Source organism: Symphodus melops (genome assembly GCF_947650265.1).
Source record: "Symphodus melops genome assembly, chromosome: 19".
NCBI lineage: Eukaryota > Metazoa > Chordata > Actinopteri > Labriformes > Labridae > Symphodus > Symphodus melops.
Genome location: NC_136709.1, coordinates 10,397,769 through 10,421,099, shown reverse-complemented (window position 1 = coordinate 10,421,099; position 23,331 = coordinate 10,397,769). Strand labels below are relative to the sequence as shown.

The following is a 23,331-nucleotide window of genomic DNA, read 5'->3' as shown; positions in this document are numbered from 1 at the left end:
GTCCATTTTTATTTACATTTTACCGAATGTTCCAACTTTGTAGAAATTAGGGTTGTACTATTTAAGGAATACCTTCACTTCACTTTTTACTGGCGATGACTGATTTACATATCCTTCAGCCCTGGCAGGGACCGTGACCAGCCTGACGCCTCTGAAGCGTTACAAAGCTCCACTCGTCAGCAGAAAATCTAAACTAGCAGACTGACGCTGATGTTAGCACACAGAGAATCCTGCACCTTTGAGTCAATGTGAAGCAGCTGTCGGAGTGTGAAAACATCATTTCCATATTAACGTAAATACACAGACACACATGTACACGCACGGTTATCACACTTCAACCACGACGTCACATTAAAAAGCCTCGGGACACTTTTGGTCAGACGCACGAAGAAAACATGATTCATCGACAGCAAACACACACCAGCCACATTTGATGACGTGATTTTAAAACAGAAAGGGGGCGGGGCTTCATTACTCCAGATGAGCTCTGCCCATGAGGGAATGAAGAAAAGAACCACGCCACAGATGATGAATGGAGACCACAAATAATAAGGGACATCATTTATAGAGATATATATAAAGAACTACACTATAGACTCAGCACAGCAGCACAAGCTATTGACTTTTCTGCACGGCGACTGCAGCATCTAAGCCAATAAGCTGGCAGGTAAACGGCTCATGCACAGCATCACTCTACCTTTTCCTTAAAGGACTGTTTGAGACAGAGAGAGGGACAGGAAGAGAAAGGCAGACAGAGGAAAAAGATGAAGGCGTAGTTAAGTGGAGGCACGCAGACCTCGCATGGACGTGAACTTCAATGAAAAGCATTTGTTTGCCTTCGAACAGGCGACCAGGCAAGAAATAAATGTTCTGACCCTCTCAATGCTGAATGTATGGAGGAATATTACTCTACTGAGGGATGAGTGTTAGTTTTTTTTTTTGTAATGTACTGTTAAATCATGCATGCGTAAGTTCACACACACACAATCATAAGTCAAAGTCAGACATTTTTTGTTTTTGGATACTTCTCAGCTTTGTCATATAAACATTAAAACATTTTTCATAGGCTCAAGGCATCCTAAAAAAAGGCTTTTAAACAAGGACTTCAACTTGAACTAGTTGACGACATAAAACCTACCTTAGCCATCTTGGTTTTATTGTCTCCGGTCAAGAAGGAGAGGTTGTTGATTTCATTCTGAACCACAAAGTTCTGCTCCTCTCTTTTAAAGTTCTGCAGAAAAGACAAATGTCAATGGAAGATGTTTATGTTTCATCAGTGTGGGATTACTTCAAAGGCCTGCTTGTTTTTTGCCGCTTGATATGAGACAACGTACATGGGACTTGCACCACAGTATAAATATCTCAGCGACCATTCGAAAGAGCTCGTTGGAGTCGGCATCTGGTTCTTTCAGCCACCTGGACCTGCAGACGAAGACACAGATTTATTCATCTTCTCTGTCTCATCTGAGAGCGCTAACATCCGACCCGACCTTTTCCTAAATGCCGCTTAAAAACACAACTTCTTCAACATGCGGTGAGCTGACCTGTTGTTGTCCACGTAGCGGATGAGCATGGGGTAAAAGGCGTACAGGTCCCTGCAGAGGACAGCAAATTCGTCCAGGATGAGCAGCTCAGCCTCCTGTGTGTCTCCTTTACTATCCGCTTTCAGTAGCTCTTCCTCAGACACCACCTTCACCGTCTTCTTCTTCAGCTTCTCCAGCGTGGGCAGGAAGTGGCTCTTTAGCAGGTCGGCGCGGGCCTTGCTGATGATCGGTTGCACGTACACTTAAAACGGTGAAAGAGAGAGAAAATGTCACTCTCTAACAGCCGATCACGTTAACTAAAAGACAGTTATTTCAAATAGTAAGGCATTTACACACCTGCTATCCTCTTCATCCAGGAGGCTTCATCGATGCCCAGGTTGTTGTTGAGGATCTTGAGGATGTTGCCCAGAATGAGGCTGAGGTGCTCCGAGGTGACGGTGGTGCAGCAGATGCTGCCCCCGCTGGCCGGCTGGTTCTCCGGCCCCCTCTCCCACCAGTAAGACAGATAGTTACAGAGCATGGGCAGCACCACCTCGATAACGTGAGGCATCTCCGTGTACCTCGCTCCAGACTCAGCCATGTCGTTGATGTCCTTCATCAGACCGTCGAGCCGCGGCATGCCGGGACACATCTCTGCCACTGAGTCTTGTATGCCGAGGACTGAGACACCACAGGGGATTCACATCATCAACACAATCAAATGACAGTGTCATTCTAAAGAGGAGGTCCAACAAGTATATATAGATAACAAAATACGTATCAGATTATTTGAGCAGTCAAACAGAGAGAACATCTCCAAATAATGAGATGATGTAGAAAGTCAGACACTTGTTTTAGCCATAAAATTAGCTTTCTGATTTGACACTTTGGTCCCACCCCTGGTAATGACCTCGTCTAGTTCAGAATGATGACATGTGACTCACTGGCTCGCTCTCTGGCACTCTTCGTGTTAAAGACAGAGAAGGGGTTGTACGTGTTGAGCAGCGGCTCCAGGAAGGCCACAGGAATGGCTCCAGCCAGGGTGGCCAGACAATGACCGAGAGCTGGGAGCTGTCTGAGGGCCGAAGAGGACGCGTAAAAGATGCTTTTAATAGCAATACGAGTCCTAACCCCAATAAATCAACACAAAGCTGTAGTTAAAATACCTTTCCACATAGATGTTTTTCCCAGTGCCCAGTGCATAGAGGCTGGTGAGGATTCGATAGCAGGACACCTGGACATCATCCACTGGAAACAAATGAAATAAAATGATAACAAGGCCACATATAAAATGTTGGTTCTACCCGAGAGTGGTGCTTTGAGATAAATGTTAACACGCCTGCTAATATCTTTACAGAGCAGTGTTCTGTGCAACATGTTGTTCAGCATTAGAGTTTAGCCTATTAGCATGCTACCTAAATAGGCCAGCTGGTTGTACGTCAAGCAGGAGAGACATTTTGTTTTACAGCTATTTCTAATCATTTTAAGACACTATTCTCATTCCACTGTCATGAACTCGACATTGTGAGGGCCTGTGTTTTGTGTTTTGTAAATGTGCTAATTCATATTTATAAGGGGGCCTTTCAGTATGCATTTGTGTGGGTGAGCAATTCATATATTCCAGGATATAAAGCAAGTCATCGCTGCATTACATCAGACTCAACACTGACACTTGACTCCACTTCCCAAGACTCCTCTTGCACAATTCTTGATCATTCCCGTGCTGTCAGTACTCACAAAGGAGGTCGACTCCAAAGTGGTGTTGAGTGATGTGCTCAAACAGAGCTGTTAAAATGGGGAGCAGTGCTACAGTGGTGTAGTTGATATTCTGCGACACCCCTTTCATCTGCGAGCGAGAGTGAGTGAACTTCCCCAGCTTCAGGTTCTCAAACGTCTTCTCCAAGTCCTCGGCTGCGTTCTCAAAGAACGTCCTGAGCCCCACCCTCACTGGCTCGGAGCCAGACTTCATCACCGTCCTGTAGGAGGGAAAAGAGAGCGTGATAAACGACTGGCCATATGCGAGGGCAGGGCAATAATAAAGATCTGGATACCCCTCAGTACGCAAAGGACAACACTGTTTACCAAAGGCAGGACACACTGAAATATGACTTCATTCTCACAGTCATCGAAGGTTTTTAGTCATAAAATATGAGGCATGACCTCACTTACACTGAAACATAGAAGATTTTATTTAATGAATCAGGGGGATATTTAAATCAAAGGTGAGCGTGCCAATATTACCGTGAAACAGCACAGTGTATTAATGTGATTAGTCTGTCCATTTTCAGCATTTTACAGTTCATAACATTGCTGAATAAATTAGTCGTTGTCACGCCTTGATGTGTCCCACAGGAAGGAGAAATAAAAGACAGAGTCTGTGGGCATCAACAGCCGCTCAAACGGGACACAATAAGCGAGTGCAGCCTGAGCCTGGTTATGCGAGAGCTGCATTAACAAACAGAACATTTTTCTCGGAAGAACACAATCAGCTTTAGGCAACATGTGGCACATGAAATTTAATTTGCTTTGTTAAATGCCACAAGATTGTCTTTCTTAACGCCGGTGCCTCCAGTAAGACTCTTAAGTACTAACTGTGAGAAGTAAATTGTGTTTTTTTTTTCTTTTCGAAAATGCCCTCCTCTTGGGCAACAGAGGTTAGATTATAACTTACGATCTACGTGGGAAAGACGTAATCAGTTTCTCAAACAATTATTGTCAGCTCAACAATTATATGTCACAGTGTTGTTGTTTGCATTCAAACAGTAAAAATGCTGATTTTGATTTCATTTTTGTGTTTCAAGGAGGAATCTCAGAAGTGCCTGGCTGTTGCCTTAATTGTCCTCACCTGGTGTCCAGGGTGTGAGCCAGGATATGCAGACAGCTGACGATAGTCGTGGAGTCACTTCCTATAAGACGACAACAGCACCAGTCATCAGTGTGATTCAAGCACACAGTCTACCACGCTTTGTGGTAGACAAACTCTAAACAAACAGCTGCTACAGAAATGGGTTTCAACTCTATGTGATCAGGTTAGAAGACCCTTATCTATTATAGCTAGTACAAAGTTGGAAAAAGGAACAGCCTACATTCTGTTGAGCTCAAGCATGCTGCCCTAATAGTATTGGTAAAGAGCTGGAAACCACTTTTACATAACACACATTCATAAACACACACACACACTGCTGACCAGTCAAGGCAACCAGCTTACCAAAGAGAGAAATCCTATGTCTGACAAGAGCTGCCAGTTTACAAAAAAGGCTGGAGGTGTGAAGGACAGAAAAAGGAGGAAAGTTCAAATTAGTTAACTATGTGGAGAGAAGATATGTCATTAAGAGTTGAGATGTTAAATTAAGAGATGTTAAATTGTTTTCTCCTGCTTTGGAACTGTTTCGTTTTGTACCTGGTTACCATCTCCTTCTCCTTGTTGGAGGCGTAGCCGCTACTGCTCAAGTTTTTATTTGGGGAGGAGAGGAAGTAGAGGGAGTGGTTCTTGAAGTACTGGTCAATGAGCGGAAGAAGAACCTGAAAGAAGATATCACAAAAGTCAAGACCAGATCATACAAATAGTCCATTTCATTTAAAAGACCTTTCTTTGTGTACAATAGTTGTGATGACATAGATACTTACTTTGGCAAAAAACTTGATTTCTTGTTCATGAGGGGACCTGTCTGTTTTCCCACTGGCAGCCATGGCCTCTATATTGTTATGGAATGACACATTTAGTAGAAACAAACTTCCTGAAGTTCTAGCCGTCAGGTTTTATGTAATATGAACTTACCTAGGTGAGCAATGAACTCCTGAGCTGAGTCAACATACTTCAGCAGCTTCTTGAGAAACTTATAAGCAAACCTCTTCTCCATGGATGAAGAATCCTGCTCCAAGTCCTTCAAACCTCTGCAAAAAAAAATGACATACGTACTGTAAGACATTGGCAATAAATCCTGTTAGAAATCATAGGTGCTGTTGCTCACTATCAACTGGAGACGTTAAAAAGCAGCGCAATGTTTCTGAAGAAATCCATATGATACGTGAGCATTTGAGGGGGATTCTAAAATATTGGACCTTGTGATGATGCAGCCATTAATCTGCAGGAAGCGGAAAAGGTCCTGGGCCTTCTCTCGATCGCGGGCTTTTTCCTTGGCTGTCAGTGTTTCATAGGGCACCAACAGGGGGTGTCCCCCCCCACCTGAAACCAAAGAAAAGACTTGTTTTAGGCAAGCGGGTTACATTAAGTGGACCTTCTGCTCAAATTAGCCTAATCAGTCCAGCTGAACATTGCAGAAACATGCACACACTCTCAGACAAAAACAGAAACCCACCTAAGCACACACACACACCTACACACACACAAACACACACACACACACACACACACACGCACATGGTTTAATTCTTCGTTTGCAGGTATGTGAATAATCTATGCGTCGATGATTGACTGTATTATAAAATCACCTCTGCTTCCAAGGTCGCTCTTTTTCTTCTTGGCCCAGATGTTATGATAATTTTCAGCTAACACCTCCACCATCCCCTTGGACCAAAAGAACAACAGTACATCTCAGTGTGGAGCATTTCCCACCCTCGCTACTCATTCACATTCAGAAACAATTGCTTTTCATCACATATTCAGACTGATAGATTTGTTTGATGTTACGAAGCACAGCAAAAAAAAAACTAATACGTAAGGTCACTCACCTGCAGTTCTCTCGATAGAATCACGTTGGTTGTGTCTATTGGACTTGGATTGAAGCCATTTGCCTAGAGTTGTTTAAGAAGATGCAGATTCAGTCACACACAGAGTAGAAACAGCTGAAAAGAACACTTTCATTAAACAAGATTTCAGCTTTAATAGCATTTGTTAAAGGATTAATCTGTGTCTTGAGGCTTTGGGTCTATTGCGCTATGAGATTAGCAACTAAAATTAGCTTAGTGTCCACTGTAAAATACAACGAGATCTGAATGTTTGAATATAGCCTGTTAACTTCTCACTGTCCCTAAAATGTTACACAAGAGTAACTGCTGAGCTACTATCAAGATAGTAGAGTAATGTTTGTGTTTAGGACATGCTTTTCAAGCCTATCTTCTTCTTGTCATCTTAAGTTTTCAATTTCGCCGTGCTTAGGACTATTTCTCATTCAATCCAAACCATTAAAGTTTGAAGTCTCTCGCTCCAGATGATAAGCTTGTTTTTGTATTTTATTCAAATCAGATATTTAAGATGAGGCCAAGATGGACCAAAAAAAGAAACACTAAAGATTAAGATTTCCTTTTCATGCATTAAAAAAATACAAGCTCATAACTTGTCATTATTGAGACAAACAACATTGCTTGGAAATTTGGCATTATTTCATTTCCATTCTTCTCATAATATTCCCACCATTTTTGGAGATTCTGTATATTTTTATTTATTTGTCACATTCTCAGTACTTTACCTGCGAAGACTGAGAGATCTTTCTCATTTTCTCCGTCTCCCTCAGAGACATGCTTTCCCAGTCCTTGGTCCTGTCGATGCTCCAGCCCATTGCCAGCATGCTCTTCAGGGACTCTCTAATAGGCCATCTGTAAATCTCTTTCTCCTGAAGCCCACAGACAGAAATTGGGAAAAAAGCCGACATGCTCAATCTTCATGATACTTGTTCAGTTTAAATCTTCTTAACACGCCTCATATTCAACATTTTGTACAGTACCTTCTCTGTTAGGGCTTTGTAGGTCCTGAGCTGAGGGTGAGTCTTTGCCTTCTCATCCACACAATCTCCATATTTCCATCCCAGCAGCACCTGAGGCGAAAGCACAAAGGGATGCACATGGGTCAAATGAATCTTCATTGCCGTCACAGTCTCCAGAGGATGTGATTTATTATGTCAAATACTGGTTAAGCGATCAACTGTGCATCATGCATTAGGGAGCCACAGGACTTTCAGTTCTTGCTGTCCTCAGCTTTTTTTAAATTTTCTGACGAATGCAACAATTCCGACTATGCAGTTGGCAAAAAAGAACACAGGGGCCTGCTACACAGAGACTGGCACGATTACTGTCAGCGAACCCAGAGTATCCCCTGCAGAAATCCCAATCACAAAACATAACCAAAGATAAAAAGGAAATAAAACTAAATAGAGGCACTGATTTGAATTCCTTTTCCCCACTCAGATATGGCTGAAATACTTTCTCACTGATTCTGCATGCAGTTATTCCAAACAGAGGGCTTTATGAGTCTTCTCATTTTCTTGCTATACTCCAGACTTGTCCCAGGTTGAATACTGGACACTGCTCTATCCATTCTCTGAGATAAAGGTTTTCTATTTGGCCTTACCTTCTCTGCTGACCACTTCTCATGGGAATGCTCTGCGTATTTGTTAGCAAAGTACTCAAGCTTCTCTGGAAGAGCAATGCTGGAAGGAGGACAAGAAAATGAGTCAGCTTATCTGTGCAAATGTATGTTTACCCAAGTCTTGTAAAGTCACACACTGTGCAGGTATGATACAGTCAGTCAGACTGAAACAAAAGTTCTTATTGATGTCTGGCTCCAACTCGGCTTACTTAGCAGTGTTGATGGGTTTGGGGTCAAAGTTGCCCTGAGCGTCTACAGAAACAGGCTTCTCCAAAGTGGTGCTGATAGAGGCGTCCACGTAGTCCGGTGGCAAAGCTCCAGCTATAGCACTAAGGCAAGGCATGGCCATCTTGAAAAGCTCTGCGTCATATTTCTGCACAGCCAAAGGAAGCAATCAGAAGATTAAACCAAAAGTCTGCTATTTTATGTTTTGGATAATTTCTTGTGAAATATCATTTAAAGAATATATGTAATGTGGTTAGCTCTTTTAAAGTGGTACTTAAATGGAGCTATGCAGCTCGTTCAGCAGGGGGGGAGGCAGCGTAAATGAAGAATTATTCTAAAAGCTAAGGAACCCAATTGCAAGAAGCTTTGGATCAATGATAGCTGTCAAGATATTGATGTTTTCAGGCCAGCCCTTTGCACAGCCTCCTTTCACGAGTATGCATTTAGCGAGATGTGCTGAGGGCAGTCATGTGCATCTGGAACCGATCTCAAGATATGGGGGCCAATGAGTCCCTCACATACACACATGTTAATCTAGACTGTGATGAATGAGGTGACTTTATTCAACAGTTTATCACTCTTAAAGGGTCTTGTGGTTAAAAAAAAAGAGAAAAAAAAGCCCACACTTTTACAAGTGGCTTTTTAAAAAGACGGCGATGAAGTCTTGCAGAGAAAAGGACCCTGATAAAAACACTCACCCTCTGGGACAGAGAATCAAACACCCCCCAGAAGATTTTCTTGGTGAGCAGCAGTTCATCCTCTGATGCTGTGCCGTAGCTGCCCCAGCCTGTCGGGAGGCAGTAGTACTTCCAGTTCTGCTCATAGTGGTTGGTTAGCAGCTGGAAGACACACACAGACAGAGCAAACGTCAAGTAAGAAAAATGTGACAAATAATCTAAAACAAATTTAAAAAATAAGATAGTTGTCCATGGTTTTACGTGACAGGCAGCACACATAAGCCTAACACACAGACACTGAGACATGCAGGGAATAACACCTCAAAGGAAATCCCCTACCCACGCACAGACCAAATGAAATCCAAATGTGTACATGAGAGTATAGAACAAGCGTGTCTGCAATTTCACAGACTGATCACAATCTATTACATCTGCAGTATTTCTCTCTTGTGGCCAGATGGATGGAGTAGAGTAGTGGAGCCAACAAGCCAGTAATCACACACTCCAATACTTCACCCCCTTGTTTTCCCTCCTGTAGCTGCCTCCACACCTGATGAGTAACACCCCGGGTGTATTAGAAATGTGCACCTTGGAGAGTGTATGTGTAAGACCGGGAGTGAAAGGTGAACACTTGTACTTTAAAAGTATATTTGCAATAGAGTTGGTCGAAATAAGCTGTTGTTATCTTTCCACAGAGCTCACAATCGACTGAATAAAGGTAAAGCAAGGCTACAAGGCAGCTAACACATGGACACAACAGTGGTTTACTTGTGTTTAAAAGAAAAGCAGGAGCAAACAAGGAGAAGAGCAACAGTCAGAATGGGCTTTTCAAATAGCAAGAAAAGTAAAGAGATTGTTGCCCACCCTTAGAGGCATCTTGCAGTAATCAGAAAGCAAGGGCACATCAAAGACGAGGCGGCGTAAGAGCTGCTGCAGCATGGAGGGGCGAAGGTGTCTGCAGGATAAGGTTAGATAGAGAGAGAGAGAGAGAGAGAGAGAGAGAGAGAGACAGAGAGCGAGACAGAGACAGAGAGCGAGAGAGAGAGAGAGAAAGAGAGAGAGAGAGAGAGAGAGACAGAGATAAGAGCTCTGTTGCTCTGGACTGCCTTAAACCAGGACATCTTCACAATCTGACACATTTTGTCTTAGTAATTTAGAAGGGATTCTACAGGCCCTGTGCTGTTTAAGTTTTTTTGAAAGGCAGATAAAATGTGCAGTACATCTCAGCTGTTTCTTCCGGCTAAGCTAACACAGAGTTGTACTGATTATCACTTCTCAAAAAACAAAACAACAGTGACATACTTTTAACTCCACTGATAGACAGTTTTACATGTTTCTTACTTGCACACAGCCAGCAGGCACTCCTCTATGGCATCTCTCTGGGCCTTGGTGAGCGAGCGGCCCTTGGACAGGCGGTAGATGGTGTGCAGCGTTGAGTCGATGAGGGTGGCATAGTGCTCCGTGCCAGCAAAGAGAGGAGCGCAGCGGGTGAGGAGGGGAAGTAAGGCTGAGCCAATGTAGCGGTTCATGGCAAGGGCCGTCTCTGTGGTGCACAGACCCTCCTGAAGAAAAGAAAGTCAAGGCATGTTTCTTTACAGAGCCATGACACATCAAAGTGCTTTAAAATTAGTTTTTTTTTTTAAGCAAACCTCTTCTGTCCTTCAGTGCCCCGCAACCCCTCATCCCCAACCCCTCCCTTGATTATCTGACCATTTTTATGACAGCGAAAAACAGGCTATATTTCATATCTGCTATATTAATGTTTGAAATAATGCATGAAGAAGTTCAAAATTAAAACTATGTCTTACAGTGGTGACAAACATGTTTTTCTAAGGACTCTTGTTTAAGAAAAGTTGAATGTTGCAAGTGGTTTTGCAATTTCTGCCTTACATGGTAACATACTGTAGCTAGCTTAGGAAGGCTAATGCTAGCAAATGTTAGCTGTCTAATAAATGTTTTATTTTCTTGTTGCTGTATTTCAAATTAACCTTTAATATGCTATGTGATGATTGACACATTTCATAAACATTCATTCATATATCAATGTTACATAGTGATATGCATAATGTATACACAATATTTCATGCAGTAGATACATTTAAGGCCAAGCTTTGAACCCAGTGTTTAAAGCATATAGTGGAGGGAGCCATGTTCATGTTGCACTTTTCTTCATCTACTTATAATGCCACACACTTTTAGTTGATAAATAAGAGTTCCAACTATTATATAAATTAACCAAAGAGAAACTAACAACACTTAACTTTTAAACCTCATTAGTGTGAAAAGTGGCCCGATACTATCGATCCTGAAAAAAACCTTGATGACGTTACAGAGGCTGTCCAATCATCACGTCTTGCTTGCATTGTTGTCAGGGTTACCTACCGTGTCCAGGGATGTCGCTGCCCTCAGGTCAGGAAGGAAGCCCACCTCAAGCAGGTGAAGCAGAAAGCACTGATCCTCTATACCATACACCCGGTCCAAGAAGAGCACCATGGGGGCCTTGTGATCTGGACAGAAGCTGGCCGACATGTCTGGCTCTGTGACTGACCCATCTGAGACAGATTAGGAAAGGAAGGCACAACACATAAGAGTAAACCACCCAGATGTGGAGCAGCAATGTGCTCAGGGAACAGGCTGCAGTAAATAATGAAAAGTCTTTTCTGATTAGGGGAGTCGTGTGTATTCATTAGGCAGCATACAGAAGCACGCAGATGCAAGTTTTCTGCTGCTGGAGCTTGTTGTCTTCACTCTTGGCCTCCTCACAGAGCCTGTGCGGCGGTGCTCAGGGCAGCAACTTGAAGAAGGCGAGTCTTGCCATGCTTACACCGATCAATAAATAGAGCATGATAGCTTGCTACAGAGATGATCTGGCTTACTCAGAGCTATGGTGGTGTGCAGTAAAGCGCTGTGCTGATCAAAAAGGCATGAGCTGTGAAATATAATCAATAACTTTCTGCCTTGAACTAATTGTACAGACTTTAGTAACCATTGTACTTTCACATGAGCCGCTCACTCTGAAGTAGGATGTAAATGAAAAGTATGGGAGTATAAAGGGGATTTGTACAGGATGCTGATAATGTGTTTTTAAGTGTTAGCATCCTGACCTTTGTTGGTGACAGGCATTTTGAGAGGTATGCTGATTATTCCCACAAGGTCTTCTGTAGGCACCAGAGAGCGCAGAATGGCACGTATACGGAGAGCTTCACCTTTGCCCTTGTTGATGAGCTGAGGTAGAGAAAAGGAGAGCGTAAATAAAGAGGCTTTATCAGAAAAAGAGACGGGAAGTCACTGTTCCTTCACACTTACATGCATCTCTGGGGCACATCGTCCCAGCAGATCGATGAGCGCAGAGTAGAAGGACATGATGGCGTTTCCCATGTGCACAACCTCCTCCTCATCGTCACCATCAGCAGACCTAACGGAAGCAAAAGTGAAGAGCAAACACTCAAGGCGAGGGCGGGATAGAAAGCTAATCTCAGCATTGATTTGATAAGCTTTGCTTGATCTTAAAGGCTTACACGTCCGAGCTGAATCCATGCACAGATCCCGGCAGGTCCAACGCCGGGGTCTCAGAGATCTTGATGGCTTCCTTCATGGCAGCCAGGAGACCGTTTCCTCCTTCTCCCCTCAGAGCGGGTCCAAAACACTCCGGACGTCGGATAAGCAGCTTGACTACAACGCTGGAGTTCTCCTCCACACTCTCACCTTCAAAAACAAATATAGAATTATGTAAGTTTACTCATGCAGAACACATTAAACACACTTTAACTTAAACACATCACTTGATATTGTAGGGATAACATCAGGCACACCATAAACATGTCCTAAGCATCCGAATAAAGCCCGAATAAATACAAGGAAGGAAGTGGGGAGACAGAAAGAGAGGATGAACAGATGATTATTGTGTTCATACCATTGACAAAGACAGCAAACCGCAAGAAGGAGAGGTAACGCTCCCCTTCTATCGGGTTCCAGCCGATGTCTGGATAACCTTTAGCCAGGAGCATCGGACAACTCTGGAGACCGCAGCCAGCGAGGTACGTGACCACCTACAGGTACAGCACAAAGAGAACAAAATATTCAGACAAATAAATGGAATCTTTATTGCCACTAGGGGAATTTGTCTGGCATCGAGAGCATGATAACGTAACACATAACACAGACCATCAACAACTGTGTCATTGAAATCCTAACCACATAATCATGATCTGAACAAGGATCATTAAAATACCAAAGTGAAGCATCACATGATCACATGTATGGGGTGCGAAGTAGCAGGTTCAGCAAAGTGCCAAGTTCAGTTCCTGAGCCCTGAGGTCAAGAGTTCATACTCTGAACCAAAGAGGCTGCAGAGGGTCTGCTAGGAGGTTGGCTAGATTTAGTGAATACATGATCTGTCAGTTATCTTGTGTCCTAGTCTAACAATGTTTTGTAAGGACAATTATCCCCCCCTCCTAAATGCACTTATAATGAGGTGTTTGTAAAACAACAGGCATTAAACGTTCCATCCCAGGTTATTTCAAATGAATTACTTTGCGTCATACTACAACAGCATGAAGTTTCACCTTGTCCAGATCAGGTTCCTCCAGAGCCAGCGCCAGGCCGTTGTTATCCATCACAGAGGAAGCAGCCACATCCAGTGGAGTGGAGCCCCTCATCGCTGGTGATGCTTCAAAACAGAGCACACATACCGAGACAAACATTTACTCTTTTTTATATAGCCTGCGTCTTCACATATCTACACAGTGATGCACACAGACAGCAGGGGGAGGTGTTTCCACTCCTCTCAAGCTATGTCAGCAAATCTGCCAAGAGCTGCTCAACATCTGTGACCTTTTCCACCAAAACACTTTCCATATTATTTAGAGCCTTTGTTTATTTATTAACACAGGATATATGCATGCATTCTATTTATAGAACTTGTATTAAGGTCTCACATAACTTGTTATCACTGTTTAAAGAGCAGTTTGTAAAGTGTGTGTGCATGTGTGTGTGTGTGTGTGTGTGTGTGTGTGCACCCTGCAGAGGCACTCTCTCTCCCCAGCAGGGTGCTCTCTGAGATAGTGGCACTGCTGCCTTCTAACAGAATGGGATATGAGTCGCTCTCGCTGATAGATTTTCAGCACACACACAGACACACACACCTCTTTTATATGTGAGCTCAGAGGCTCAGACTAAGTCCTCTGATGGCAAAGTAGAATGTGTGAGACATACGAACAAGAAAAAGTGGCAAGGTTTCGTCAACTAGCCTACTAGTCAACTAGCAGGATTAAATGCCTGCTCTTCATGAATGACTTCACACAGATTGCAGTCTCGACCTGCTCGTCTCCCCAAGACAAACATTTTTGTCACAACTTCTCATGGTGGATTATGGTAAAGGTTGTATCTGCACAAGAGAGACAGAGATGTTAACCCACCTAGGCCTACACTGCTGTTCTCCAGCAGGTAGCTGAGGTGGTCAAACATGGCTTTCTGGTTCTGGCGGCTGATCCGGCAGAAGTAACACAGGAAGCGACAGCAGCTGGCCACCATCTTGGGAAAAGCAATTTCCTGTGGGAGGGCATATTCAAAACAAGTTGAGACGTAAATCTTTTCTGGTTGGATTTTAAACCAATATGATTTAAGCAAAAAAAAAAAAAAAACGCACACAAAACTGCTTCTTGTTTAAAAAGAGTTGACAAGGACATTCGTTGACTGTTTTTATGTGAGGACAGGGATGTAAAAATTGTCACTCAAAAACAAAAAACAAAAATGTTTTGGAGTTAGCTTCTTTATTCTGTGATACCGTGCTTATTGCAATCTCTCTACAGGCTTGTTTCTGTAAAGTCCTCAGAATGTTTAGGGTCTAATTAACGTCTAAAAAGCCTGACTCCTTTATACACTTGCCAACCAGCCAGCCACAAACAGTGCTTCCTACCCTCCCTCCCAGACTCCACTGCTGTCAGGCTAACGAGAATGCCCACCTACTGGGACCACGTCTTCATTAACGCACGCTCACCATGCCTGTGCCCAGACTTCTCAAACAACTGATAAAAAGCAAAACTGAACTGAAAAACAAACTTCTGAAATAAACATTATTTCTTTTGAGGTGGAGCAGTAAATCTGACAGTGTCTCTTTATAAGCCTATGTAAACCTTCATAAATACAAATAAAGGTGAGAAATCCAACCTGAGATTTGTCTCCTCCGAGCACATTGACCATGACCTCCATGACGGTCTCATGCATGCCCAGTATTCTCATTAGGTTGGGGTGCTGGTAGAACACTTTGTTGTTCATGATGTCGCTGTAAAGGAAAGAAAAACATGCATGAAACCTGAAAATGTATGATTTTTCAAAATCTTAAAAAAATAATGTGAACAGTTCAGATAACTCAAACATGTTAGGCACAACGTACCCAAGCCCATCAATCATGAGCTTCTCCTCCTCTTTCCCCATACGGACCGACAGCAGAGATCGGATCTGGCCGAGGGAGGCCAGGAGGTTGATGGTGTCTTGGACTGAGACAGCGCTGATGGTGTAAGTCTTCCTCATTGCGCGGAGCAGCTCCCCGATACTGTCATACTGCCTCCTTAGCAGGCTGAACATCTTCCGGACCAGCTCAGGGTCCTGGATGAGACACTCTTGGGCCCAGCTGACCATCGTCTGAGAGATCAGCTCCTTCAGGTTGGCTGTCAACACAGGTTGGGACAGATAACTCATTTTCTTACTTCTAGACTGTGCTTATTCTATCAGGCACTTTGAAATCCACCCTTACACACTATATATTTTATATCACTCTTATGCTTGGTGATATGTTGTTGCTCTTCATTCTTATTGTCATTTGGAGCAGCCTGTCTTGAGATTTTTTGGGAATTAAAAAGTTCTACCTGAGCTTGTCCTTAATTTGTTTTAAGAAGTGTCTGAAAGTTACTGACTAAAAATATAAAACTTCTCTCCTGCACATTTTCTGTTTCATTCAACATTTGTGCTTTAAACATGGACACCAGCTTTTATGCTGTACTGATTTAAACATTTGAATAGGTCATATGAATACCAGAGTGTTATTATTACAGAGATAGAACCTTCCCTATCACAGAAACATTAATCAATCAAGGCGGGTTTCAGTGTAAAAATGTTGGGCTTTGGGGAGTCGTTAGCCTAGTGGTTATTGCACACTCAAAGTGGGCGACACAGGGGTTTGAATCCGACCTGTGGCATGTCACTTTCCACTCTCTCTCTCTCTCTCTCTCTCTCTCTCCACCAATTCTGACTATCTTTTGTCCTGTCTCTCAAATAAAAGGCATAAAGCCCAAATATACACCTTAAAAAATGTTGGGCTTTTCTTATTTTTAACAACAATATTCAAATTGCCTTTAAAATAGTAAAGAAAGTGTTCACTGCATAGCCTAAAGAGGACCATTTTATGAAGCCTACCTCCTCTAACTTACATCGAGTTCACATCAAAACCTCAAAGCAGCCCTACTAACTGACCTTTGTTCCCAGAATGCACAGAAGCACAAGTAGAAACACATTAAAGCACACACAGAGACAGACAGAGACACTTCTATTAGAATGATAAAAATGAAAATGAGCCTCCTAAAGATGATGCAATTAGAACTGTAGGCCCAAAACTAAAGACACAGCTCCTTGAAATTCAGGTGGTTTAACGCTTGTATGCTTCCCACCATCTTAACAAACCCCGACTATTAACTGGTACATAGCTGTGATTCAACAATAACTTCTTCTCTGTGTAACGGAAAACAAAGCATGCAGGTTCATTCATGAAAGACACTAAAGACAGTACTTGAATGTAATAAATTAGAAAGGGAATGGACAGCATTAATTGTTCTGCGCAGTATTCTTCTTCTGTGGTTTGATTTGAGACATTTGTTTGGACAGCTTGTGGGAAGGGTACCCTGAAGGCTTCATTAAATCTGGATCAATACGATGTGAGTTATTTGTGAGTCTGTTCTTTGGGGTCCGAATGCACAAAGGGGAAAGAGGCATCAATTAAACAACTCAGAAGCATAAAAGATGGAGCCATTTATGTGCAATTGATTTCCTTACAAGAATTGCAATTAGCTGATTGCTTTTTTAAGACCCTTGTAACTGTTTAGTGATTGGATCTGTTGGTTTTCCAAAGACTATATGACACCAGGCTGTCAATCCATGCAGGGTTTGTTTTTTTTTGTCAGAGATGGAAGGTAGGCAGTAGAAAGTCACAGTCAACCGTAACCGATCCTTCCCTCGTGCAGAGTTGCGTGGGTGTCGGAAAAAGGGCACAAGTGCCAGCTTGTTTCAAAATGAGAAACAACGTTTCTTCCTCTCGGCCAAAAGGCTTGACAACACCTGACTCTCATTCTGTCACACTTGTTTGTTCCATTTCTGTCGGTTCCACTCTTGAACGCACCCTTTCAATGTTCTCCCCCCCCACATCCATTAAATCTGACCGGTCCACAGCTTCATTGACCGGGAGCTGAATTATTCTAATATGACAGTTCCCACTCTCCTGTCTCACACATATTTCATCACCTCTGAGCATTAAATTCTGCTGGTGGATAAATGATTCATCACAGGAGAAGAGAAGTCTTTCCTCCCTTCCTTTTACGTCTTCCTGTGAAATAATAAACACAGGCCTTTTAGCATCTCTGGCGTTTCACTGAGAGAAGCATGATGGGGAAAAAATTGCAGCTGGAGCAATGGTGCAGGATACATCATGCCATTTACACTCAAGTGACTCCTTACAAACACTTCTCTAATAAGAGATTTCAACTTTGCTTGAGACTGAGCTATGTGGATGGCAATATCAACAGCTTTAGTCCATAGAGGTCCATTGTTGCTGGGAAACAGTAAAAAAAAAAGAAAAGAAAAAGATTTTGAAGGTAAAAACCACATGGGTAAAGTGGTACGACCTTTATTTCCAAAAAAAACCCCCCAAAACATTATTCACTTCTGAAAATTTTTGAAAATTAAGTCTATCATATGTTTCATGAGAATTGTGTTCAGAACAAAATCGATAATTTTACATTTACCTACAAAAACAATAAAAATAATAAAAGTGTGCCATTTTTGCCGTTGGGACTAATGAGGTAAGTTGAGCCGGTAGGCCATAATATCTAAATAGAAAGATGAAGGACTTTTCCTAACATGTGATGTAATCGCAAAACTTACTGTCAGCAAGGACATCAAAAAACATGATTTTAGACCAAGGATTCAGTTTCAGTGTTTTCTTTCCAAAAACACAGCTGTTAATGTTTTCTTTCCAAGTGCACTAGGGTATTATTATTATTATACAAAACAGCTATTAGGCAGTAATATGCCATAACAATAAAAAAAGCCTGTTGAATTGTGTATATTAAATAAAAATACACATGGATTTGAGTAAGTGATGGTCATTTAAGGAGGGAGAAGGTGAGGGGTTGGGGGGGGAGGTAGGAAGTTTGATGGTGGGGAGTCTGGATACAGCTCAACTTACTCCACCCACGAGGTAAATTGTGCCAGTTATGTTTACACTCACTCTGTTTGTTTGAAGGGATGCAACATTATGATTGCCTTCATGTTGTGATCCTAAATATGAATAAAGGCTCTTCTTACCCCAGTCCCCCTTACTGAAGTTTCGCTTTTCATGCACTGCCAAGACATTTGTTCATTATTTCATTCCTCCCTTATCATAAACGGTTGCAACGTTCATGAACAGTTAACCCTAAATCAAGCTGAGCCATCTGTCTAAGTTAATACATAGAATACTTTTGGTTGTGGCCAAATATTTGCTTCTCAGCTGTACTTTGTGTAAGCACTAATTAGCATTAGTTAACATGCTAGCATGTACATCATAGCTGGAGAACGTCTTAGATTAAGTCAACATTGCGTGTTAAGGTTAAACTGTTTAGCATTGGTAATCTGAGGGTATGAGGATGCCAAGATTAGCATTTAGCTAGTGCTAGCTAGAGCATCACAGAGCTGCTGCTCTGGCTGTAGACTGTTGTCTTGTTGTTAATGTTGTTGAATGTGAATCAAAGAGTCAGGTGGTGAATTTTAAACTACTATGCGAAAGTCATATAAAAGAAAACACCCTTCTTCCAAAAAAAAAAAAAGTGCTTTTCCTACACTTGCAGCTGTTTCAGAAGTGAATGTGATGCTCCCCTGAACTGCAGCTGCCTCCACCAACCAGCCTCCTAATCAATCAGCATTCACACATCGCCCTGCAGAGACCAGTGGAACCACCACCACCACCACCCAGAGCACTCTATATTACATACTTGTCCTCTATTTTCATCCAGCCTCGCTCCTGTGGTGTCTTATGTGCTTCACATCGGGGTCACACCAAATCCCAGCAGGAGGATTGCCTTTTCTGCACCTGCATTCCCAGACAAATATTTCAGCCCAGTTCTGTCCATGGGTGATTAGATCACAGTGTTACCACTGAGATCGATCAAAAGGAATACATTACTCACTTTCAAGCTGATCAAGGCAGACACCCGAGTCTTGTTTTACTGCCAGAAGAGGAACATTTTCAATCACATCTACGTGAAAAATTGCAGCTATATATGGAGACGTACGCTTAGACAGTAAATTCAAAACATCAAATACTGAGACGCAGTTTCAGATAACACGCTACCTCCCACACTGAAAGCAAACAGAACCATAAAAATTTATTTTGTATCAGTAAAGTAATAATTCGCAATCAGCAGCTTGTTTGGCGTTCTCTTACACAGAGTGTTACTAGAGGATGAAAAAAGATGCAACTTATTCTTCATTTATTGTATTGTTACACTCCAGTCAGTGATTGCTGCGAATGAAATGGTTTTTAGATTTGTGTGTGCACATCATCGTGTGGTGTGCAGGTATGTGTCTATGAGTTTAATCACTTGAAGGATTTGGTTTTATAACCAGTTTTTTTTCTCTTGGCTCTTTTTCCCTCATCTCCCAGAGCGACTGACGGAAGATGCTCTCCACTCTAGAGCCTCTCCGCCACCCGGCTCCATATATTACCATAATAGAATTGAAAAGAAATTGATATGGAAATGACTGCCACCCGATGACACAGTCCACATGACACGAACAGACAAATAGACGAAAGCCTGAGGATGCTAGAGGTGCAATAGAGGGGGCGCCTGTTTTCTAATTATTTCTTTCAGAGAGAAACACAGATAGAGAGCTCGTACAAAACGAGGTGAAGACACCGTAAACAAGCAGAATGTAGTAATACATAAATGGATAACGTGCAAAAGAAACATTTGTTACTTTATGTAAAGCATTAAATGTTGTACACGCTGTGTAGAGAATAGAACAAACTTAACGTGCTGTATTGCTCAAGGGCGATTATTTAGGAAGTTTGACACATTTTGACCTCGAAGTAGAACCTTAGAAAAAAAGACCACACCATTGACAGAGCATTAAATGTTTCTCGTGTTGTCTGTGCTGTACGTTGCTATGGTAACAAGGGCATATTGGATAAACTGTTTTTCTTATCATGAACCTACACTAAATCCCTGTAAATGCACAGTTGATTCAGTATCCCCCTGTTTTAAAAAAAAATAAGCGGTTGAGCGTCGATTCGCCAAGCAGTTATGTCAAACCCATTTACAGTCTAAAATCCTTCCAGCGGTTGTGGGTTTGAATCCCACCTCGGTCCTTTGCTGCACATCATCCCCCCCTTTCCCCCTCCTGACATTTTATGTCTCTTCAACTGACCCAGACCCCAAAAACAACTTCCCAAAAAATCCATCTATGATGAAGGTTTATATCTCTGGAATGATGATAGCTCAGGTTTTATGAATCAAACTGCTCACAGTGCTCATTTGGTTTGATAAGAAAGACAGACTGGCTTCCCTGAACCTGTCTTTGGAAAGCTGCTGTTGTGTACCTCATCGTAGCTGTCTTGTGCAGAGTTCAACAAATTTCAACAACATTTTTACAGGAGTCTAATAGATCACTGTAAACTTCCGCACGATGTTTGATAAGAGCGAGCAGCTTAAAGTAGAAAAGAAACCTTTTCAGCCAACCAGTGTTCAACAGGGCAACGAGAGTGAGAGCTGTCAGATGGGGCCCTCCAGGAGAGCTTTCCTATGGTCATTGTAAAATGTGCCCGTTTGAAAATGGGCTCCCTACTGGTCTGGGGCCCCAAGGCACCTGTCCTGTGTTAACAAGCAGTGCCTCTGCAGCCAACATACAAATACATCAATAAGCCTTACTGTATAGCCTAATGGATGTCATATGAGCTAACTTCATAGAACAGCTACTTCTGTGAAATAAATAAGGGAAGTTAGTTTCATTTCAAAACTAACTAAAGTGTAGATTTGAAATGAAAAATGATAACATAAGCTTTTAAAAGCTTTTATCTTCGTCCTGGTGCAAATCTGAAAATAGTTTCCATATATGAGACGTCCTGGACCCAGGAGTTATAAGCCTGTGTACGACAGCCTCATAGATATAAGAATAATATGTTGAATTATAATAAACAGTGACTTTCTCACATGGTGCAGCTTGCTCCTTCTCTGTGGGCTCCTCTGCCTTGTGAGCCTGGCCTTTGATCTTGTTCACTAGCATTAAGAGGCGACCTCTGATGGATGTAGCTTGCTCGTCCTCATCTTCCTCCATAGGGATTCCTATACGGTACAAACAGCACAAACAGATAGACATACTATATAAACATTGATATCAAATCTTATTAAAGCCGTATCTCTGCCGAGCATGCTCCTGCGGGGCTAGCCGTCACGTCATGTATATACAGTGTGCAGTATGGAAGGTACACTGTCTGCAATTCCTTTGCAATTTAAAAGCTGTATGTTATTGCTCTCTGCGTGGCGGGGGGCCATGACAGGTCGGGGCTTTGCGGCACGGCTGAAACTGCCATTAGATCTGTTGTACCTCGGAGAATTGGGCTATTCAATTATTTATCATCGCATCAAGATGTCAGAGCAATCTGAGAGGCAGTGAACTGTAACCGCTCAGCAGAAACAGAGAGTGATGCAGAGGGAGAAGGAGGACACCATTCAGAGTAATTACTGTTTGAATTCAGCCAATGTTTACAGAACGGTTTTTAAAAGACAAAATTAATCCATATTTTATGTCCTCTATATTCCACGTCGGCTACTATATCCATTGCATATTGTACATTCAGCACTATAAGATAATTGGCTCAAGTCTGATAAGCTCATGCATGTTCATTATTAAGATGTAGTTTCTTCATCTCACCACAGTGGAGCTGCAGCTGGGTGTGGAAGTCGTACAGTTCCTCCTGGATGTCTGTGGGACACGGACAGTCCTCACCTGTACTGAATGTCAGCAGCATGTTGATCTAAAATAAAATAAAACAATAAATTCAGACATTTAAGCTGTTTCTGGTAATATGTTTCAGCTTGGGTTGAATAGCAATCTCAGCTTGATGGATCCAATTGTAGGATTATTGGAGTAAAAAAAGACAAAACAGTTTAATTCTGCCTCAGTGCTCACAGGCTGAAGGACGCTCTGACATGTCATTAAAGTAGCAGTGAAGCACTGAACTCCATCTCCTGCTGTGACCCTTAAGGGACACTGTATGTGTGTGGCTGAGCGTGCTCTCCCATTGGAGCAATGACACCAAAGACAAGAAGGATGACTTGGCCTTGAAGCTTCGAACAAGACACACACACACACGCGAGAGAGAGAGAGTGTGTTGTCCGGGTAAGGGCATGCTCTCGTTCACTCTGAAACCAAAACCAGCAACACAAAAGCTTAAAAAAAGGAACCTGAGGCTGAAGAGAGAAACTGGCCATGTATGTGAGAAATGACTGAAGTTATATAACGTCTCCGATTGAATGATCTAGTTACATGCTTCATTTGAAGCATTGAGCCTGCAGGCTTTCTGTGAGGTCACGTGTGATTCGTCACTTCTAACAGATTTGCTCTCCTTGGCATTTGCCCACCATGGCTGATTTCTGTTTTATTTTAAGTAGCATGAGCATCAACGATGTCACATATGAGACTTATGAGAGATAGTCAGAGTTGTATGAACGGAGGTGTGAAGTGTTGTGAAGCTGCTGGGTTAAGATGTCACCGCTGCGATGTAAATGAGTGAAAAAAAGGTGCTTTCATGTGACCCACCTCCATCTATGTCTTGCCACATTGTTATCTGAAGTCAAATCAATATTAAACCTGTTGATATTTTTTTTTTTTTAACTAGCTTGTCTTTAGCTCATGGTTAAAAAAATGTAATGTCCTGCTTTAACTTAAATAATACCCATTCTCCATCTTCACAAACATGAACAGCTTTTAAAGAACCCTGCAAACAATCACTTGTATTAGATGATGTTCTTCTCTTCAGCTGCCAGGTTGGACAAAAAAATATTTCCAACCTGACCACTTGTAATCCTCAAAAACAAGGGAAATCACCTGTTTGAATGTAAAACACATCCAAATGTAAAATTAGTTATCAGCTTACACTTTTTTTTTTTAACAAGAGGCAGATTTTAAGCATCATTTTGTGCATGTTAGCAAAATGCAAAGATGTTTTCTTCTCTTATTTACCACATTGGTCCAAATATAAGACTTTTTTCCCCCTTGAAAAAAGTGGGATCATCTTATATCCGGGTTCCATACTTTTAAATGTTAATACAATTTC

At 42.2% G+C, this 23,331-nt stretch overlaps 1 protein-coding gene across 9 annotated transcripts in view; it reads right to left on the bottom strand.

The window, feature by feature from the left end:
* Window positions 1–23,331, bottom strand: part of LOC306840613 (ryanodine receptor 3) — a 104,195-nt gene that overhangs the window by 19,647 nt on the left and 61,217 nt on the right. For 6 of the 9 annotated variants that reach the window (XM_079370015.1, XM_079370017.1, XM_079370021.1 and 3 more), the window contains 33 exons: window positions 21,927–22,029; window positions 21,206–21,337; window positions 15,145–15,418; window positions 14,919–15,033; window positions 14,168–14,300; window positions 13,316–13,419; window positions 12,664–12,799; window positions 12,269–12,455; window positions 12,057–12,165; window positions 11,855–11,975; window positions 11,133–11,302; window positions 10,092–10,312; window positions 9,615–9,705; window positions 8,772–8,912; window positions 8,058–8,221; window positions 7,831–7,909; window positions 7,208–7,297; window positions 6,953–7,096; window positions 6,216–6,278; window positions 5,976–6,051; window positions 5,586–5,709; window positions 5,302–5,417; window positions 5,151–5,218; window positions 4,924–5,045; window positions 4,732–4,781; window positions 4,369–4,429; window positions 3,261–3,499; window positions 2,690–2,771; window positions 2,468–2,598; window positions 1,881–2,204; window positions 1,545–1,785; window positions 1,335–1,422; window positions 1,139–1,231 (listed from right to left, as the gene is read on the bottom strand). In XM_079370015.1, the coding sequence (XP_079226141.1) occupies window positions 1,139–1,231; window positions 1,335–1,422; window positions 1,545–1,785; window positions 1,881–2,204; window positions 2,468–2,598; window positions 2,690–2,771; window positions 3,261–3,499; window positions 4,369–4,429; window positions 4,732–4,781; window positions 4,924–5,045; window positions 5,151–5,218; window positions 5,302–5,417; window positions 5,586–5,709; window positions 5,976–6,051; window positions 6,216–6,278; window positions 6,953–7,096; window positions 7,208–7,297; window positions 7,831–7,909; window positions 8,058–8,221; window positions 8,772–8,912; window positions 9,615–9,705; window positions 10,092–10,312; window positions 11,133–11,302; window positions 11,855–11,975; window positions 12,057–12,165; window positions 12,269–12,455; window positions 12,664–12,799; window positions 13,316–13,419; window positions 14,168–14,300; window positions 14,919–15,033; window positions 15,145–15,418; window positions 21,206–21,337; window positions 21,927–22,029 (4,392 nt within the window). Of the gene's footprint in view, window positions 1–697; window positions 713–1,138; window positions 1,232–1,334; window positions 1,423–1,544; window positions 1,786–1,880; window positions 2,205–2,467; window positions 2,599–2,689; window positions 2,772–3,260; window positions 3,500–4,368; window positions 4,430–4,731; window positions 4,782–4,923; window positions 5,046–5,150; window positions 5,219–5,301; window positions 5,418–5,585; window positions 5,710–5,975; window positions 6,052–6,215; window positions 6,279–6,952; window positions 7,097–7,207; window positions 7,298–7,830; window positions 7,910–8,057; window positions 8,222–8,771; window positions 8,913–9,614; window positions 9,706–10,091; window positions 10,313–11,132; window positions 11,303–11,854; window positions 11,976–12,056; window positions 12,166–12,268; window positions 12,456–12,663; window positions 12,800–13,315; window positions 13,420–14,167; window positions 14,301–14,918; window positions 15,034–15,144; window positions 15,419–21,205; window positions 21,338–21,926; window positions 22,030–23,331 lie in introns of all 9 variants that reach the window. The other 3 variants (XM_079370014.1, XM_079370016.1, XM_079370018.1) reach the window with 1 other exon arrangement.